Genomic DNA, 18,563 nt, shown 5'->3' with positions numbered 1-18,563 from the left:
TACAAAGGTTCCATCTCACAAAACATAATGGAATGTAAAAACTTTGACGCTCAATATCTCTGAACTGCCCTAAACGGAGATAGAACCTTAGAATTCTAAACTCACGATACATTACATGTTTTTATTTTTATTTCACTCAATATTCATGTAATCAAAGAAATCCCATTTAGGGATCAAATATCTCTTTATCAAGGACTACCTTGCCAAGAAAGCAGCTAAAAATAGAATCATGTACTGAAGAAACAATACAAAACACATTATAATGTCCATAAATGTCAGGCAAATGGTAGTAGCGTTAGTGACAGGTGGAGATGTACTGTATTTATGTTCTTTACGGTGTCGTTGTTCCATCGTTTTCTAGGTGGTTCCTCCCACTCGGCCCATGAGATCGTAACCGTGGGAGACCCCCTGCTGAGCTCCGGCCTGCGAAGCGTCGGCCCCCGGCACCACAGCGCCTCCTCTCTCTACCCGTCCCCCCCACCCCCCAACCCCCAGCCCCCCAGAGAGAGAGCAGTCTCCTCCCCCCCCCCGTGCACCCCCCTGCCGATCCCCGTCTCCTCTCCTGCGCTGCCCCTCTCCTGCGTGACCCCCACCCTGTCCTCCCCGCCTCCCCTCATCTCCTCCACCACCTCCAGAGAGCTGAGCCTGAGGGGGGACCCCGAGAAGAGCCTCAGCCCTTCCTTCCAGCACAGACAACACCCCCCTCCCCCTCCCCACCACCACCACTACCACCACTACTTCCACCACAACAGCAGCCGGTCAGTGAGGAAGGAGAGTGGCGGCGGCTCAAAGCAGGCCGGGGGCGGAGAGAAGGCCAGAGCAGCCCCAGGGGGGGCAGGGGGGAGCGTGAGCCTGGCCTCTTCCCCCCTGAGCACGGCCGTACCCACGGTGACCCAACAGAGAGAGAGGGGCGGCTGCTCCAGGACAGAGAAGCAGGGGAAGCAGGGTGGCAAGACGACGGAGGCCGAGCCTCAACCCTCCCCCAACCTCACTCTCCTTTCCTCCCGACACCGCCCCGCCCCCCCGCTGCCCAAGGACCGAGCCGCCCCCCCGGCCAAGGGGGAGGGGAGCTCGGGGATCTCTGCGGCGCCAGCCCCTAAGGACGCTGGTGGGAAATCCTCTGGCTCCTCCCCTCAGCTCCCCGCGTACCGGAGGAGGTCACATGACTCGGTATTGGCGCCAGCGCCGACTGCAGCCACGACCAAGCCCCTGTGGTCCTCGGGAGCTCCGGTCCAGGACGACATCGTCGTCGTCAAACGAGGGTCGTCCGGCCAGTCCGGCCCGTCCCCCGTCCCCTCCGCTGGTCACATCCCCCCCCCTTCCCCCTCCCCGTCCCCCTCCCACGGGACCAAAGACAAACAGTCCAAAGCCGCCAGGGCGCCCAGCAGCAGCAGCAGCAGCAGCAGTAGAGAGGTGTCGAAAGAAAGGGAGAAGACCCAACAACAACAACACAACAGTAACAAGACCCTCCTCAACAACAACAACAACACCACCACCGCCAAAGCCCCTAGCGCGCCGACACCCCCCGCCCCCGCGTCTCACAACAGCCACGGCAAGGCAGCCGGTCCGCTGGGCGGCAACAACGCCGCCACAGCCGCCACCACCACCACCAAAGGCCCCGCCGGGGAGGCCCTGGTGAAGACGGAGAAACAACAAGCAGCAGGAGACGTCCGAAGATGTTCCAAGAGCAGCAGGGGGGAGAGAATCTCCAGTCCCGAGAGGAAGAAGAACCAGAACCTGGGTCTGGGTCTGGTGATCCTGCAGCAGCCGCACCAGCAACCCCGCCCCGCCCCGGAAAGAGGTCCGAGAGGTCCCGCCCACCCCCACGCCCACGCCCAGGCCCAGACCAAGGTCGCTACGGACGAGGTGGTGGTCACCACCCGGGACAAGAAGAGGACGGTGAAGGGAACCCTGATGCAGATCAAGACGGATCCCAACGGGACCAGCAACGCGTCTCTCGGCGTTCCTTCCTGTAAAACAGTCGGTACTTCCTCGGATCCCACCGCTGCCACCACTACCACCACCACCGCCACCCCCACCACCGCCGCTGCCCCCTCCATCTTCCCTGCAGATCAGGGGGGACACCCGGCGAACCGCCAAACCTCAACCGCCCTCTTCTCCTCCCCCTCGGTCAGCTCAGAGAGCTCCGAGTCCGACAGCGTCCACCACCCGCACCCCGACGAGGAGCGCCAAGGCAACCGCCTGCTGGCCCGGCTCGCCGAGGAGGGGGAGGGGGAGGGGCCTGAGGACGGGGAGGAGGAGGAGGGGGGCGAGGTGGACGACAAGCACCACGAGGACGACAGCGACGGCTCGGGCTCGGCCAAGCGGCGCTACCCCCGCCGGAGCGCCCGCGCCCGATCCAACATGTTCTTCGGCCTCACGCCGTTCTACGGCGTTCGCTCGTACGGCGAGGAGGACATCCCCTTCTACAGCAGCGGAGGGGACGGGGGGGGGCCCGTGGGGAAGAGGAGGTCCGGGGGGGGCAGCAGGAGGTCGGCCGAGGGGCAGGTGGACGGAGCGGACGACATCAGCACCTCTTCGTCGGGCGACAGCGGAGCGGAAGGGGAGGGGGGGGTTCCACTGATCCAGTGTTCTGCTACTAAAGACCCGTACTATTACAACTTCACCCGCACCATCATCAACCCCGGCGCGGGCCTGCCTTCGATAGAGGGCATAGACCAGTGTCTGGGGAGGGGCTCCCAGCTGCAACGCTTCCTGAAGGACGAGGAAGAGGAGGAGGAGAGGAAGGCCGCCGGGGGAGAGGAAGGAAGGCCTAGCAGGTATGTAGCCTAGCTAGCTAGCTAGCTACCACCGGTTCACTTCATTAGAGAAACAAGATTTACTTAGCTACAGTATTTTCTTTTCCGTATGTTATATTAGTGTATGTATTTACAAACTCGATCTCTGGAAAAGGTTCAGCTTCTTTTCTTAACTTCTTATCTTGATGATAAAGTCCGGATGATTGGACAATGTTCAAACGCGTTGTGACCTGCTTTGTTCTACAGTAGTAGAGGTTCTAGAGTAGATACATGCTGGGTTCCCACGGGTCCTTGAAATCCTTGAAAGTTTGTGAATTTGAGAAAAAAAAATCAAGGTCTTTAAAAGTAGATATGGGTCATTGAAAATGCTTGAATTCCCCCCCCTCTCTCTCTCTCTCTAAAAAATATATATATTCCCAAAAATGTTCCTTAGCTCGTCAACTAGTAAATAAGTCTCTGTATTGCTTAACTTTACACATATTTCACAATATTGTTTTGCTGTGCTGTGGTAGAGAAGGCAAGAGACCATCTAGTGTTCACACATTCAAGCCTCTCTTTTTAATTGTTGTCTCTGAGTAGTTCCTGATAGTTCCTATTATATAAATTCTCATCTAGATCTGTCTCAAACTATGCCGTGTTGGGTCCTTGAATTTGAGGGAATTGAGTCTTGAAAGTCCTTGAAAGGTGCTTGAATGTCATGTTTCAGAAGGTGTGGGAACCCTGTATAGATGTTACGGTACATGTGGGAAAACTAGGGTTAGGGTTAGGTGCTAGGGTTAAGGTTAAGGTTAGGGTTAGGGTTAAGGTTAGGGTTAAGGTTAGGGTTAGGGTTAGGGTTAGACATGCCAGCATGTACCAAGTCACCCTAGCACCTAACCCTAACCCTAGTTTTCCCACATGTACCGTAACATGTAGATAAAGTTATGATTCATCCATTCAGCAGGACTCTGAACCAGCAGCAGATCGGGCAGCTAGACGGCGTGGACGACGGTTCGGAGAGTGACGCTAGCGTCAGCGCCTCCGCCACCACCTCCTCCACCTCCACCACCACCACAGCCGCCGCCTCCTCCTCCTCCTCCTCCTCCTCTTCTTCTTCGCACAAGAGCACCGGGAAGAGGAAGGCCAGAGAGAGGGAGCGACACGCCACAGAGAAGCTGGAACACGACGCAGGAGGGAAGGAGGCGGAGAACAGCAGCGGAGGTGGAGGAGGCGGAGGGGGGGGCGGAGGGAGCGGAGGCAGTAACAGCCGAGAGGCAGGAAGTGGCAGGAAGAACCAGAAGGAGAACTGCCTCCCTCTGGGAGGGGGGAAGACGCCCCAGGGACAGACGGTACGTAGCCCCGAGGTTAGAGAGGAGGATCAGGCAATTAGCTCTCTGTGTGTGTGTGTGTGTGTGTGTGTGTGTGTGTGTGTGTGTGTTGCTTGGAAGGTGGGAGAAGTGAATGAATGAATGAATGAATGGTCTTTATTTGTCATTGCTACAGTACAGGTACCAAACAACGAAATTTAGGAGGGGTAATGAGAGCAAGTGTGAAAATGAGAATGAGAAGTGAAAATGAGAGCAGCTCAGAAGACACATTTCTGCCATTTAACAGATGGATTAAGTTCTCTCCTCTCCCTCTCCCTCTCCTCTCCCTCTCCCCTCCCTTCCCTTTTCTCCTCTCCTACAGGGCCAGGATCCCCTGGAGGCCCAGCTGTCCCTCAGCACCACGGACCTGTTGAAGTCCGACTCGGACAACAACAACAGCGACGACTGCGGGAACATCCTGCCCTCTGACATCATGGAGTTCGTCCTCAACACCCCGTCCATGTCCATGCAGGCGCTGGGCCAGCAGGCCGAGCCGGGCTCCTCCTCGGAGCTCCTCTCCCTGGACGAGAGCTACGCCGTGGACGTGGGCCGCCGCAAGGACATCCTGTTCGAGGACTTCAGCTCGCAGCCCCTGGCTGGCGTCGTCAGCTCCGGGGAGGCCGGGGGGGGGGAGGGAGGCTCCGGCGTGGGCGTGAGCGGCAGCTCCATCTCTGTGGAGGAGCCGTACGGCCTGCCCCTGGAGCTGCCCTCCGACCTCTCGGTCCTGACCACGCGCAGCCCGGCCGTCAACAACAATAACAACAACCAGAACCACAGCGGCGGCCTCAGTAGCATCACAGAAGGCTCCTCCGACCGCAACACCACCATGCTCCAGTCGCTCCAGACCTCCTCCAGCGAAGGGAACAACGCCGCAGCAGCGGCGGAGAAGGGGGGCGGAGAGAAGAAGAGAGGAGCCGGGGCCTCCTCGGGGGGGGTGTCTCCCTCCGAGAGCCAATCGGACGGGGGAGCAGCGGCGGTGGCGCGGGGGGGAAGCAGCAGGGAAGCTCAGGGGGGAGGGGGGAGCTCAGAGGGTGGTCACATGACACCGGAGCATTTCATCGTCCCAGAACGCATCAGCAGCCCGGCGGCCTTGGGCCAGGGGGCGGAGCCTCCGGCGGCGAGTAGCCAGGAAGCAGGCGCCGCTAGGAACTCTGGGGGAACTGGGCCAGGTCTGCCCAGCTCCTCCCCCACCCAGCTGCCTCTGCAGGGGCAGAGTACAAAGTACCTCCCTATCGCGGCGGCTAGCGCTAGCTCCAGCCCAGGCCTGAGCCCCTCCCAGGGCCCTCCCGGCACCGCGGCGCACACCCCCCCCTCCTCCCACCTGAAAGCAGGCGGCGGCCCCCCAGACAAGCTGATCGTGGTGAACCAGCACCTGCAGCCCCTCTACGTCCTCCAGACGCTGCCCAACGGCGTGACCCGGAAGATCCAGATCACGCCCTGCGAGGCGGGACACGCGCTGGAGAGCGCCGGCGGCTCCTCGGTCCTGAGCTCCATGACTCTGACCCCACAGCCCATGTTCTCCGCCGGGGGGGGGAACGTCCTGGGCGCCATGCCCCCCCACCACCACCCCCAGATCCACACCTTCACCGGCACCGCCCAGACCGGCTACCAGACGGCGTGCCCAGCCTCGGGGCTCCTCATCGGGGTGCCCACCTCCTCCTCGGCCTCCGGCTCCTCCCCCCACGACCCCCCCCAGATCCTGGTGTCTCAGGCCGGGGGGGGTCACGCCCCATCGGGGGTCACCATCGTCTCCGCCTCTGCCTCCTCGGTCTCCTCGGTCATCTCCTCCACCTCGGCCGCGGGGCTCGCCACGGGCCACGGCAAGAAGCGGCCCATCTCCCGCCTGCCGCAGCCCAGCCGCAAGACCAAGAAGCTGCCGCGCCCCCGCCCCGCCCCGCCACCGCCCCCCGTCACCCTGATCAACCTCTCCCCCTCGCAGGTCACCTCGGCGGGCGTCACCACCACCGGCATCCCTGTCCAGCCCCTGGCCTCCTCCTCCTCCTCCTCCCAGCGCAGCGTGCCCAACATCATCAAGAGGCCCAAGGCAGGGGGGGGGGTGGTGTACCTGCCTGGCACGCTGCTGCAGCAGAGGAGGGTCACGACTCCTCTCCTGGGTCACGACTCCTCCTCTCCCCACCTGGGGGTCCGCGCCCTGGCCGGCCACACCCCTAGCCAGCCCGTCCTCAGCGTGGTGGCCCTGACCCCCGGCTCCACGGCTGGACTCATAGGTAGGGTTTTACTATATAATGTAGCCAAAGGCTGGGTTGCACCAACCTGGTTTAAATTTTAAACCGGTTTTAAATCAAGGCTTATCTACTAATCCTGTTGCACCAAACTTTAATCCTAGCTTAAACCTAGTTTAATTTAATCCTTCTCTCTCTGTCTCTCTCTCTCCATCTCTCTCTCTCTCTCTCTCCATCTCTCTCTCTCTCTCTCTCTCTCCATCTCTCTCTCCCTCTCTCCATCTCTCTCTCTCCATCTCTCTCTCTCTCTCCATCCCTCTCTCTCTCTCTCTCTCCATCTCTCTCCATCTCTCTGTCTAACCCTCCAGCTCCAGGCTCCGTGTCTCTCAGCACGCCGGTCCTCAGCTCTGCCGCCGAAATCACGGGTCGTCCAATCAGCAGCCTCCTCTTCAAGGCCGGCCCCCACGGCCTGGGCCTCTCCGAGCAGCAGCAGCTGGTCCTCCAATCAGGAGGAGGGAGCCCTGTGATGACATCGTTGAGCCAGACCACCTCCGTGGGCAGCAGCAGCAGTATCCGTGTTCTGCCCTCGTCCCACCAGACTGTCAGCCTGTCCGTCAGCCACCGGGGGGAGGCAGAGGGTGCTGGTGCTCTCCAGCTGCATCAGCCAATCAGCAGCAGGGCTCATCAGACCCTAGAGGGCGGGCCCAATGTCACTCCTACCGTCACTCCTCACGACTCCACCACCAACCAGGCGGGAGTGGGAGTGTTCAACCCCCAGACCCCCCAGACCCTTCAGACCATCTCCATGCCCTTCTCCATACTGACAGAGCAGAGACAGGAGCTTCTGAAGCCTTCGTCCACATTAGGACCGGGGTCGGGGTCGGGGAAGGGCAAGCAGAAGGCCAAGCGTCCCAGGCACAGCCCAGACAAGCCCAGCGGGAAGAAGCACAAGTCTCACCAGGAGACCCAGGGAGACGGCAGCCCTGCCGGCTGGACCCCCTTCCTACCTGAGTAAGAACTTTAAATGTTTACATTTTACATGTTTGGCGTTTAGCAGACGCCTTATTCCAAAGCGACTTACAATCGATACATTTGAATACTAAGCAAGTGAAGAATCATCAATCCACCAGTCGTAGCAGGAAGAGTAATCCAGCTCAGGCCCGGGGCCACTGATGGAAGGAAAAACCTTCTTCTAAACCTTTCTTTTTTTTTTGACACTGGAGAAACAGAGAAACAGTACAAGGGGGGGCAATAGAAGTTTTTAGAGACACAGTAGAGGGGAAAAGCGGGTGTCTTTAGGAGACGCGGTGCTGAGGGGCAGAAGATGTCTCAGGAGGAGCAGGTGTAGAACTCTGACCTGCTGTGGCTTGTACCTCGACTGAACAAATCCAATAATAATGGCCGATTGTTCCTCTCTCTGATTCCTCTCCTCCACTTTGTGTCTGCAGGTCCATAGAGCCGGTCTCTCCTGAACCTATGGACACTGGAACGCCTAAAGACAAGGGAACCCCTAAGAGGTGAGAAACACCCACCCAAGCGCTTTTTTCCACCTCTATACCAGGGGAGGCTGGTGGAGGTAGAACACCAGGGGAGGCTGGGGGAGGTAGAACACCAGGGGAGGCTGGGGGAGGTAGAACACCAGGGGAGGCTGGGGGAGGTAGAACACCAGGGGAGGCTGGGGGAGGTAGGTAGAACACCAGGGGAGGCTGGGGGAGGTAGAACACCAGGGGAGGCTGGGGGAGGTAGAACACCAGGGGAGGCTGGTGGAGGTAGAACACCAGGGGGAGGCTGGGGGAGGTAGAACACCAGGGGAGGCTGGGGGAGGTAGAACACCAGGGGAGGCTGGGGGAGGTAGAACACCAGGGGAGGCTGGTGGAGGTAGAACACCAGGGGAGGCTGGTGGAGGTAGAACACCAGGGGAGGCTGGGGGAGGTAGAACACCAGGGGAGGCTGGGGGAGGTAGAACACCAGGGGAGGCTGGTGGAGGTAGAACACCAGGGGAGGCTGGTGGAGGTAGAAACCGGAGGACGGGCTCATTGTAATGCCTGGAATGGAATGATGGAACGGGTTGATGCCACTCCTGATGCCTGAACCACGGCATTACAACCAGCCTGACGTCAGACTCCTACATTTCTCTTTACGTTTCTGTTAATTTGCCAATGGGTAATGTTTGCCAATGGGTAATGTTTGGTAATGGGTAATGTTTACCAATGGATAATGTTTACCAATGGGTAATGTTTGCCAATGGGTAATGTTTGCTAATGGTAATGTTTGCTAATGGGTAATGTTTACCAATGGGTAATGTTTGCCAATGGGTAATGTTTGCCAATGGGTAATGTTTGCCAATGGGTAATGTTTGCCAATGGGTAATGTTTGCCAATGGGTAATGTTTGCCAATGGGTAATGTTTGCCAATGGGTAATGTTTGCCAATGGGTAATGTTTGCCAATGGGTAATGTTTACCAATGGGTAATGTTTGCTAATGGGTAATGTTTGCCAATGGGTAATGTTTACCAATGGGTAATGTTTGGCAATGGGTAATGTTTGCCAATGGGTAATGTTTGCCAATGGGTAATGTTTGGTAATGGGTAATGTTTACCAATGGGTAATGTTTACCAATGGGTAATGTTTACCAATGGGTAATGTTTGCCAATGGGTAATGTTTACCAATGGGTAATGTTTGCTAATGGGTAATGTTTGCCAATGGGTAATGTTTGCTAATTGGTAATGTTTCTCAATGGGTAATGTTTGGTAATGGGTAATGTTTGCTAATGGGTAATGTTTGCTAATTGGTAATGTTTGGTAATGGGTAATGTTTGGTAATGGGTAATGTTTGCCAATGGGTAATGTTTGGTAATGGGTAATGTTTGGTAATGGGTAATGTTTGGCAATGGGTAATGTTTCTCAATGGGTAATGTTTGCCAATGGGTAATGTTTACCAATGGGTAATGTTTGCCAATGGGTAATGTTTGGTAATGGGTAATGTTTGGTAATGGGTAATGTTTGGCAATGGGTAATGTTTCTCAATGGGTAATGTTTGCCAATGGGTAATGTTTACCAATGGGTAATGTTTGCCAATGGGTAATGTTTGGTAATGGGTAATGTTTGTAAATGGGTAATGTTTACCAGATCCAGAGAGTGATCGTAGGTGTTGTTGTGTTTGCAGTGTGTCGGCTGAGTCTCTCTCCAGCAGCGTCTTTGAGTTCCCTGATGGGAAAGACGTCAACACAACAGGCTCCGGCCTGCAGAGTGCAGCAGCAGCACAAGGGCCTAGGTGTGGTCTGCAGGGGGGCGGCGGGGGGGACTCCTCCCAGCACAGCCAGCCCAGGAGAGGACTCCTCTTTGAGATCCGCAGCGATGACGGCTTTCAGATCCGCTGTGAAAGTATAGAAGGTATAACACCATATATGTATGTATGTATGTATGTATAGTAGTATATATATATATGTGTTAGACTATGGCAGGACTTGTTAGACTATGGCGGGACTTGTTAGACTATGGCAGGACTAGTTAGACTGGCATGGTTAGGGTTGTGTGTGTGTATGGAGAACACTGACCTGACCTCCTCCCCCCTCCAGAGGCCTGGAAGTCTCTGACTGATAAGGTCCAGGAGGCTCGCTCCAACGCCAGGCTCAAGGAGCTCTCCTTCCAAGGTAAGAGACCCACCCTCTTTATATCACTGCGCATATAGACACAGAACATTCAGGGGCGCTTAGGTGGCGTAGCGGGTTAAGCGTTGACCACGTAACCGCAGGGTCTCCGGTTCGATTCCGGCCGGGGACATATCCTGCATGTCATCCCTCCTCTCTCTCTCTCCCACCCATCCTTCCTGTCTAAATCTCTACTGTATCTGTCAAATAAAATGAAAAAAATATGAGTGGGACTGAACCCCACTCAGAAATAAATCTAATAAATAAAAAGACACAGAACATTCTCAGAGCTCAGGTCATAGGTTCATATCAACCAGCATTTCAGTGCCCCAATACCTACGCTCAGGATATGTCCAAAACATTTTTTTTACGTTACCCTGCATGCAAACATTTCCCTCCGTTAAACCGGTGACTTGATCGATCGATCGGTTTGTTGATAAGAGGGTGGCTTGTGTTGACCTTTGACCCTTGTCTCCCCTGCGTGTCCTGACCTCCCAGGGGTGAACGGTCTGAGGATGCTGGGCGTGCTGCACCAGGCGGTGGTGTTCCTCCTGGAGCAGCTGTATGGCAGCAGACACTGCCGGTCTTACCGCTTCCACTTCCACAAGCCTCAGACGGCCGACGAGCCGCCGCTCAACCCCCACGGCTCGGCACGCGCTGAGACACACCACAAGTAAGTAGGGCTGGACACACACACACACACACATAGACACACACACACACACACACACACACACACACACACATGTACGTATACACACACACATAGACACACATGTACGTATACACACACACATTGACACATGTATGTATGTATGTATGCACACACACATGCACAGCACACACATAGACACACACGTACGTATACACACACATGCACACACACAGACACACCTGTACGTATACATGCACATACACACACACACACACACAGGCATACATGCATACAGTACATCTAAACACACACATATGCTTACACCGGAGTAGAGCAGTGTTCTACAGTGTTCTACTGTGTTCTACAGCTGCGTTCTTGTGTTTGTGTCTGATCCGTCTGTCCTCTCTCTCTCCAGGAGGTCGATGTTCGACGCGTTTAACTTCCTGGCGTCCAAACACCGCCAGCCCCCAGAGTACAACCCCCTGGAGGAGGAGGAGGGGGAGGAGAAGCTGGAGGCTGCACTGTGAGTCCCAGTACCCCCCCTGGTTTTAAAAATGTCAATGTGTTGGCGTAGCCCCCCCATCCCCCCCCCCCTCCCCCCAGTCAAGTTGTTGGTGTCACAGGAAATGATGATGGGGTCGCCAGTCAATTTGGGGTCACGAGACACAACCAAATGTCTGGGGAACCCCCTGGGTTAGTTAGGGACGTTTCTGTACAAGGGCCTTTGGGACGTCTCCTCTGTCAAACTGTGGAGGTGTTGGTTATCTTCCTGGTTGTGTGTGTGTGTGTGTGTGTGGGGTTGACGGGTGTGTTGTGGTGTGTTACAGGCGTGCCACCACCATGGTCCTGCCCCTGCCTCTGAGGTTCACACAGCTGAAGAGGACCTCCAAGGAGGCAGTGGGAGTCTACAGGTTAGAACAGCCTTCATCCTCATCACCATCATCATAATCATCCTCATCACCATCATCATAATCATCCTCATCCTCATCATCATCATCCTCATCATCATCACCATAATCATCCTCATCACCATCATTATCATCATAATCATCCTCATCACCATCATCATCATCATAATCATCCTCATCACCATCATCATCACCATCATTATCATCATAATCATCCTCATCACCATCATCATCATCACCATAATCATCCTCATTCTCATCACCATCATCATCATTATCATTACACCTCAGGTTTCCAACGTTAGCTTGTGCCAATACACATCATGTCCTGTTAGACACTGTAACCATCACACCTAGCGAACCGGTACAATATACAGTATATTATGAGGTGCCGTATCGGCCATACGCACACATGAAGAGCTCTGACACGCACACATGAAGAGCTCTCACACGCACACATGAAGAGCTCTGACACGCACACATGAAGAGCTCTCACACGCACACATGAAGAGCTCTCTCACGCACACATGAAGAGCTCTCACACGCACACATGAAGAGCTCTCACACGCACACATGAAGAGCTCTCACACGCACACATGAAGAGCTCTCACACGCACACATGAAGAGCTCTCACACGCACACATGAAGAGCTCTCACACGCACACATGAAGAGCTCTCACACGCACACATGAAGAGCTCTCACACGCACACATGAAGAGCTCTCACACGCACACATGAAGAGCTCTCACACGCACACATGAAGAGCTCTCACACGCACACATGAAGAGCTCTCACACGCACACATGAAGAGCTCTCACACGCACACATGAAGAGCTCTCACACGCACACATGAAGAGCTCTCACACGCACACATGAAGAGCTCTCACACGCACACATGAAGAGCTCTCACACGCACACATGAAGAGCTCTCACACGCACACATGAAGAGCTCTCACACGCACACATGAAGAGCTCTCACACGCACACATGAAGAGCTCTCACACGCACACATGAAGAGCTCTCACACGCACACATGAAGAGCTCTCACACGCACACATGAAGAGCTCTCACACGCACACATGAAGAGCTCTCACACGCACACATGAAGAGCTCTCACACGCACACATGAAGAGCTCTCACACGCACACATGAAGAGCTCTCACACGCACACATGAAGAGCTCTCACACGCACACATGAAGAGCTCTCTCACGCACACATGAAGAGCTCTCACACGCACACATGAAGAGCTCTCTCACGCACACATGAAGAGCTCTCACACGCACACATGAAGAGCTCTCACACGCACACATGAAGAGCTCTCACACGCACACATGAAGAGCTCTCACACGCACACATGAAGAGCTCTCACACGCACACATGAAGAGCTCTCACACGCACACATGAAGAGCTCTCACACGCACACATGAAGAGCTCTCTCACGCACACATGAAGAGCTCTCACACGCACACATGAAGAGCTCTCACACGCACACATGAAGAGCTCTCACACGCACACATGAAGAGCTCTCACACGCACACATGAAGAGCTCTCACACGCACACATGAAGAGCTCTCACACGCACACATGAAGAGCTCTCACACGCACACATGAAGAGCTCTCACACGCACACATGAAGAGCTCTCACACGCACACATGAAGAGCTCTCACACGCACACATGAAGAGCTCTCACACACACACATGAAGAGCTCTCACACGCACACATGAAGAGCTCTCACACGCACACATGAAGAGCTCTCACACGCACACATGAAGAGCTCTCACACGCACACATGAAGAGCTCTCACACGCACACATGAAGAGCTCTCACACGCACACATGAAGAGCTCTCACACACACACATGAAGAGCTCTCACACACACACATGAAGAGCTCTCACACACACACATGAAGAGCTCTCACACACACACATGAAGAGCTCTCACACGCACACATGAAGAGCTCTCACACACACACATGAAGAGCTCTCACACGCACACATGAAGAGCTCTCACACACACACATGAAGAGCTCTCACACACACACATTATTCTTTCATATAACACTGAAATGTGGGTTTCTTATAGGCCATATATACGGTTTTCCAAACGTTTTCTTTTTTTTTGTGTATTTCCTGAAAAAGAAACATTACTTGATTTTTGGTGATGTATATATATTTTCCCCTCCCAAATACCTATATATATATATTTACATTTACATTTTTGGCATTTAGCAGACGCCTTATTCCAAAGTGACTTACAATCAATACATTTGAATACTAAGCATGTGAATCAGCAGTCCACCATTCGTTGCAGGAAGAGTACTCTAGCTCGGGCCCGGGGCCACTGATAGAAGAAAAAACCTTCTCCCTATTATCGCCTTCTACTAAAACGTATATTATAGATATTTTTTTAATATATATATATATATATATATATATAGGGGAAAATGGGCTAGGATCTCTTCGTTGAGTTGAGTTGAACCAGTGATCAGAGTTGAGTTGAACCAGTGATCATAGTTGAGTTGAACCAGTGATCATAGTTGAGTTGAAGCAGTGATCATAGTTGAGTAGAACCAGTGATCAGAGTTCAGGGTATCCGCGGGGTCTTGAAAAGTATTACAAGTTGATAAATCAATGTTGGGACAATCAAGACCCTTAATAAGTAATACAAAGTCTTATCACGATTTTATGAGGTCTTGAATTTTGTAGGTATTTTTCTGAATTAGACTCTGTCCAAAGAGTTTGAGTCCTAAACATTTTTAGTAAAAGTTGGTGAATTTATTAGTTTTATTAAAAAAAACAAAGATGAACCAGAAATTCTGTTGTATGATAGTGGTCTAGTCTATTGCAAACTAAAACTGTTAAGTTAAAGGTGTCACTGATGTAAACGGTTACAGCTCGAAGTGGCGGTGAGGTCTGGAAAAATATTGACAAGGTCTTTAAAAAGTCTTAGAAAGGTATTGAAATTAACCTCAAGATTCCTGTATATACCCTGTTATAGTTGAGTTGAAGCAGTGATCAGGTGATCAGGTGAACAGTGTCTCTGTGTGGTCCTGCAGGTCTGCCATACACGGGCGGGGGCTGTTCTGCAGGAGGACCCTGCGTGCCGGGGAGATGGTGATCGAGTACTCTGGCAGCGTCATCCGCTCTGTCCTGACAGACAAGAGGGAGAAGTACTACGATGGCAAGGTGAGGGGAGAGGAGGGGAGGGGAGAGGTCTGGCCAAAACGTCAATTAAATATTTTACTTTTACAGGGTATCCGTGGTGTCTTGAAAAGTATTAAAAGTTGATAAGTATTATTAAGGTATCACAAGTCTTGAATTTTGTAGGTATTATTCTGAATTAGACTCTGTCCAAAGAGTTTGAGTCCTAAACATTTTTAGTAAAAGTTCGTGAAATTATTAGTTTTATTAAAAAACAAAGATGAACCAGAAATTCTGTTGTATGATAGTGGTCTAGTCTATTGCAAACTAAAACTGTTAAGTTAAATTAAAGGTGTCACTGATGTAAACGGTTACAGCTCGAAGTGGCGGTGAGGTCTGGAAAAATATTGAGAAAGTCTTTAAAAAGTCTTAGAAAGGTATTGAAATTAACCTCAAGATTCCTGTATATACCCTGAAACCATTTAGCATTTTATCCAAAGCGACTTACAGATTACAGGGACAGCTATAAGTGCCTTACTCAGGGGCGCACTAGTGGTGGTGTTCCCAGGTGGGATTTCCATTACAATATACAGTATATGGAGTGTAAAAAGGACACTAGTAAGCTGTATGTATGGTAAGATAAGATGGACTTTATTGTCTGTGGACGGACATTGGTCTTGGACGGTAAAACGATGCTGCGCCACACACATCAATACAAGTAGGGCTTGTGCAACAAGAAACGATCTCAAATCATTCAGATTTATAAGTATAGTTTCACTGTCCCCCCTTTTTCTCCCCTCTTCCTCTCCTCCCTCCCTCCCTTCCACCCTCTCCCTCTCTTCCGCTCCTCTCCTCTCTCCCTCTCTTCCTCTCCTCCCTCCCTCTCCTCCCTCCCTCCCTTCCACCCTCTCTCCCTCTCTTCCACTCCTCTCCTTTCTCCCTCTCTTCCTCTCCTCCCTCCCTCTCCTCCCTCCCTCCCTTCCACCCTCTCCTCCTCTCCTCTCTCCCTCCCTCCCTCTCTCCCTCCCTCCCTCTCTTCCTCTCTCCCATCCTCTCCTCACCCCCCTCCCTCCCTCTCCTCCTCTCCTCCCTTCCACCCTCTCTTCCTCTCTCCCTCTCCTCTCTCCCTCTCTTCCTCTCCTCCCTTCCCCCCTCTCTCCCCCCCTCTCCTCCCTCCCTCCCCCCCCCCCCTCCCAGGGGACGGGCTGTTACATGTTCCGCATCGACGACCGCGAGGTGGTGGACGCCACGGCCGAGGGCAACGCGGCGCGGTTCATCAACCACTCGTGCGAGCCCAACTGCTACGCCCGCGTGCTCAACGTGGACGGCCAGAAGCACATCGTCATCTTCGCCCTGAGGAAGGTCCGCTGCGGCGAGGAGCTCACCTACGACTACAAGTTCCCCGTCGAGGACCTGACCAATAAGCTCCCGTGCAACTGCGGGGCCAATAATTGCCGCAAGTTCCTCAACTAGGAACTAGGAACTAGGAACGCTTCTCTTCTCCATCACGTTGTGTTGTGAAGTGCCTTCGCTCTTCACTGACACCGCAATTCTCATGGTCCTACCTGTTGGCTACTCGTGTCACCTCCAGGGGGCAGCAGTGCGTCAGGTATTGTCCCCCCCTGCGAGGGTTGGGCAGACGGAAGCTGTACACAGACAGGTATGAGGTTGTGGTGTTATGTTACGATGAGGTGTCTGTTGAAGCGGGAACCTTTTCTTTCTTGTTTTTAAAGGAAAAACTGATTGATTATTGTGCCTCTTAAGTTGTCTTTGTTTACTTTTGGACGGGGGGTGGGTGGTGGTTCTTCGACCGGGGTCAGGTGACGTGAAACAGTAAGGGGAAAGTAGAAAAGAGCCTTCTTCGCAGAATTGCATTTTTTTTTAAAACGTTCTGTATGACATCACTCTACCCTACACCTTATTTTTCTAGAGAACTCTGATCCTAAAGTCCTAAAGAACGATGGAATCCATCACTTGTGACATCACAAGCAGGTGACACCGAATACAGAAACGACAACAACAAGAAGAATTGTCACCTACTAGTTTTAAGAGTTTCCATTTTACACCAAAGTGCAATTTGTGGAAGGGATATTTATGGTGATTATAGGAAATAAAAAATGCAAGAGGAAGTTGATTTTTAGAGAGAGTTTGAGTCTCTGAGCCTCGCCTGTTCATCACATCTCTCCCTGTCTGTCTGAATGTGCAGTACCCCAGCCTGCAGACAGGAGGCAGGACACCATAGGCATCGCCTGGGCTGCTATAGGAAGCTGTTAGCCGTGTATTTATGACTGTAAATAGCTCTTCTGCTTGTCCGCAGCCAAGTGACGCTGGCGTAGGAAGCGCCACTAGGGGGAGCCGTCGTCACAGCGAGTTAGATTGTTTGTTTTTTTTTCCATTTTTTTTTTTTTTAAAGTGTTTGTTGTTAATTATGTTTTATGTTTATATTAATAATGCTAGCCATGAGTGTACTTATACTGAGTCCTAGAGATGTTAGGCCTAGATGTAGTCACATGACATAAACGGGAGGTGATGATTGGATAAAGCCCTGACAGTGTGGGCGTAGTAGACTCTAGTGGACTGACCCCTGAGGGGGGGGGGGCGTGAAACGTTTGTTTCTGTGGGTGTTGCGTTCGTAAATATTAGCGGTTAAGCGTAGGTACATGACCAAGGCAGAGCCAACTGATTGGTGTAGTTTGTAGTTCTAAACGTAGGTATATGGTAGCAGTGTCTTTTAGAGAGTTGCTTAGAGCAGAATCTTGATCTACAGCAGTGTGAACCAAATTGCATCCCCCCCCTGACTATGTTCTCCACGCGGCCCTTAGCGTTTAGATGATGAAAAGCCCCCCATGGCCTAACAACTGTTAGACTGTGGAATCTGATGGGTTTTTCGTTTTGATTTGTATCAAACTTGAGTCGTTTGACAGTCTTGTGGCTTTTCTGTCTCTCTTGTTTATAGACAGAGGAAATATCATGCTTGCTTTTGAATTGTAAATATAATATGTATATTTTTCTATACAAAAGACTAAAAAAAAAAAGCACTCACTAGTGAATAGCACTTAATGATGGTATTTATATTTTTAAGGAAAATCGTATTTATTTTGTTGCCATTTTGTAGGAAGTAGAGAGATTTACAGACACTAATGCTCGTCGTTGTTCGCTGCCTTTTCAGCATTGTTGTCGTCGTTGTCGTCGTCGATTTATTTGTAGCCTGAATGTTTTCTTTGATTCCAAAGACTGACGTCGTTGCTAGTCCCTGCATTCCACCAGCGGCTCTATCAACCAATCACAAGTCTCCATCGGGGCCGTGTACCAATGACAGCTAGCCACGGCCTAGAGAAGTCATGCGCTTGAGGAGAGGAGCGTCTGAGAGTGCAGCTGATCGAAAACTATAAGGATAGGCGATATCATCATCACCTTAATCCAGCCTTAATACCCCACCGTACGAGGCACTAGCCAGTCATCCAGACCTGGGTGGAATAGACAGATAGAAATGGACAGATCATTAAGACGACAGGCAGGTTTATTTTGTTTTTGTTTTTCATCGAAGCTCACCAAACCGCTGCTTTTGTGCAACTCTGGCTCCAGTTGTCCCTTTGCGAGCCCCTTCAGGCCAGTGACCTTGTTGTTATTTGTCCCTTGTTGTTGATGGTTTTGTTTTGTGTATTTAATCTCTTTTTTTGCCTCAGTCCCACGTTGACGTTCTATTCCGTTAGGCCGTAGTTGTGCGTCCCCTAACCCTGGCTACACAGGCTGATGTTATTAATACCTATGATGGTGTTGCCAAGCCAACGACACATTATTGCACTTCCACTGCGAAGCAGGCACTGAATGAACAGGGGTCATGGGGGCACAAACCTGAACTTTGTACTCTTTGAGAAAAAAACAAAAACAACAAAAAAACAACATTGGGTTCTTCCTA

General features: G+C 52.3%; 1 protein-coding gene across 1 annotated transcript in view; it reads left to right on the top strand.

Moving 5' to 3' along the window:
- The window catches only part of kmt2a (lysine (K)-specific methyltransferase 2A), a gene marked incomplete at both ends in the record, with an annotated part of 60,911 nt that extends 44,794 nt beyond the window's left edge, over window positions 1-16,117 (top strand). Inside the window, 14 exons of the mRNA XM_080549075.1 lie at window positions 362-477; window positions 640-1,303; window positions 1,355-2,780; window positions 3,700-4,084; window positions 4,434-6,333; window positions 6,657-7,299; window positions 7,737-7,805; window positions 9,454-9,680; window positions 9,866-9,940; window positions 10,436-10,610; window positions 11,008-11,115; window positions 11,420-11,503; window positions 14,560-14,689; window positions 15,842-16,117. Coding sequence (XP_080405201.1) covers window positions 362-477; window positions 640-1,303; window positions 1,355-2,780; window positions 3,700-4,084; window positions 4,434-6,333; window positions 6,657-7,299; window positions 7,737-7,805; window positions 9,454-9,680; window positions 9,866-9,940; window positions 10,436-10,610; window positions 11,008-11,115; window positions 11,420-11,503; window positions 14,560-14,689; window positions 15,842-16,117 — 6,278 coding nt within the window. The remainder of the gene's footprint in view (window positions 1-361; window positions 478-639; window positions 1,304-1,354; window positions 2,781-3,699; window positions 4,085-4,433; window positions 6,334-6,656; window positions 7,300-7,736; window positions 7,806-9,453; window positions 9,681-9,865; window positions 9,941-10,435; window positions 10,611-11,007; window positions 11,116-11,419; window positions 11,504-14,559; window positions 14,690-15,841) is intronic.
- Window positions 16,118-18,563: the final 2,446 nt, after the last annotated feature.

This window comes from Nansenia antarctica (assembly GCF_963989245.1).
Source record: "Nansenia antarctica genome assembly, chromosome: 19".
Classification (NCBI taxonomy): Eukaryota; Metazoa; Chordata; class Actinopteri; order Argentiniformes; family Microstomatidae; genus Nansenia; species Nansenia antarctica.
The sequence above is the reverse complement of the archived record's forward strand: the minus strand, read 5'-3'. Positions and strand labels throughout refer to the sequence as shown.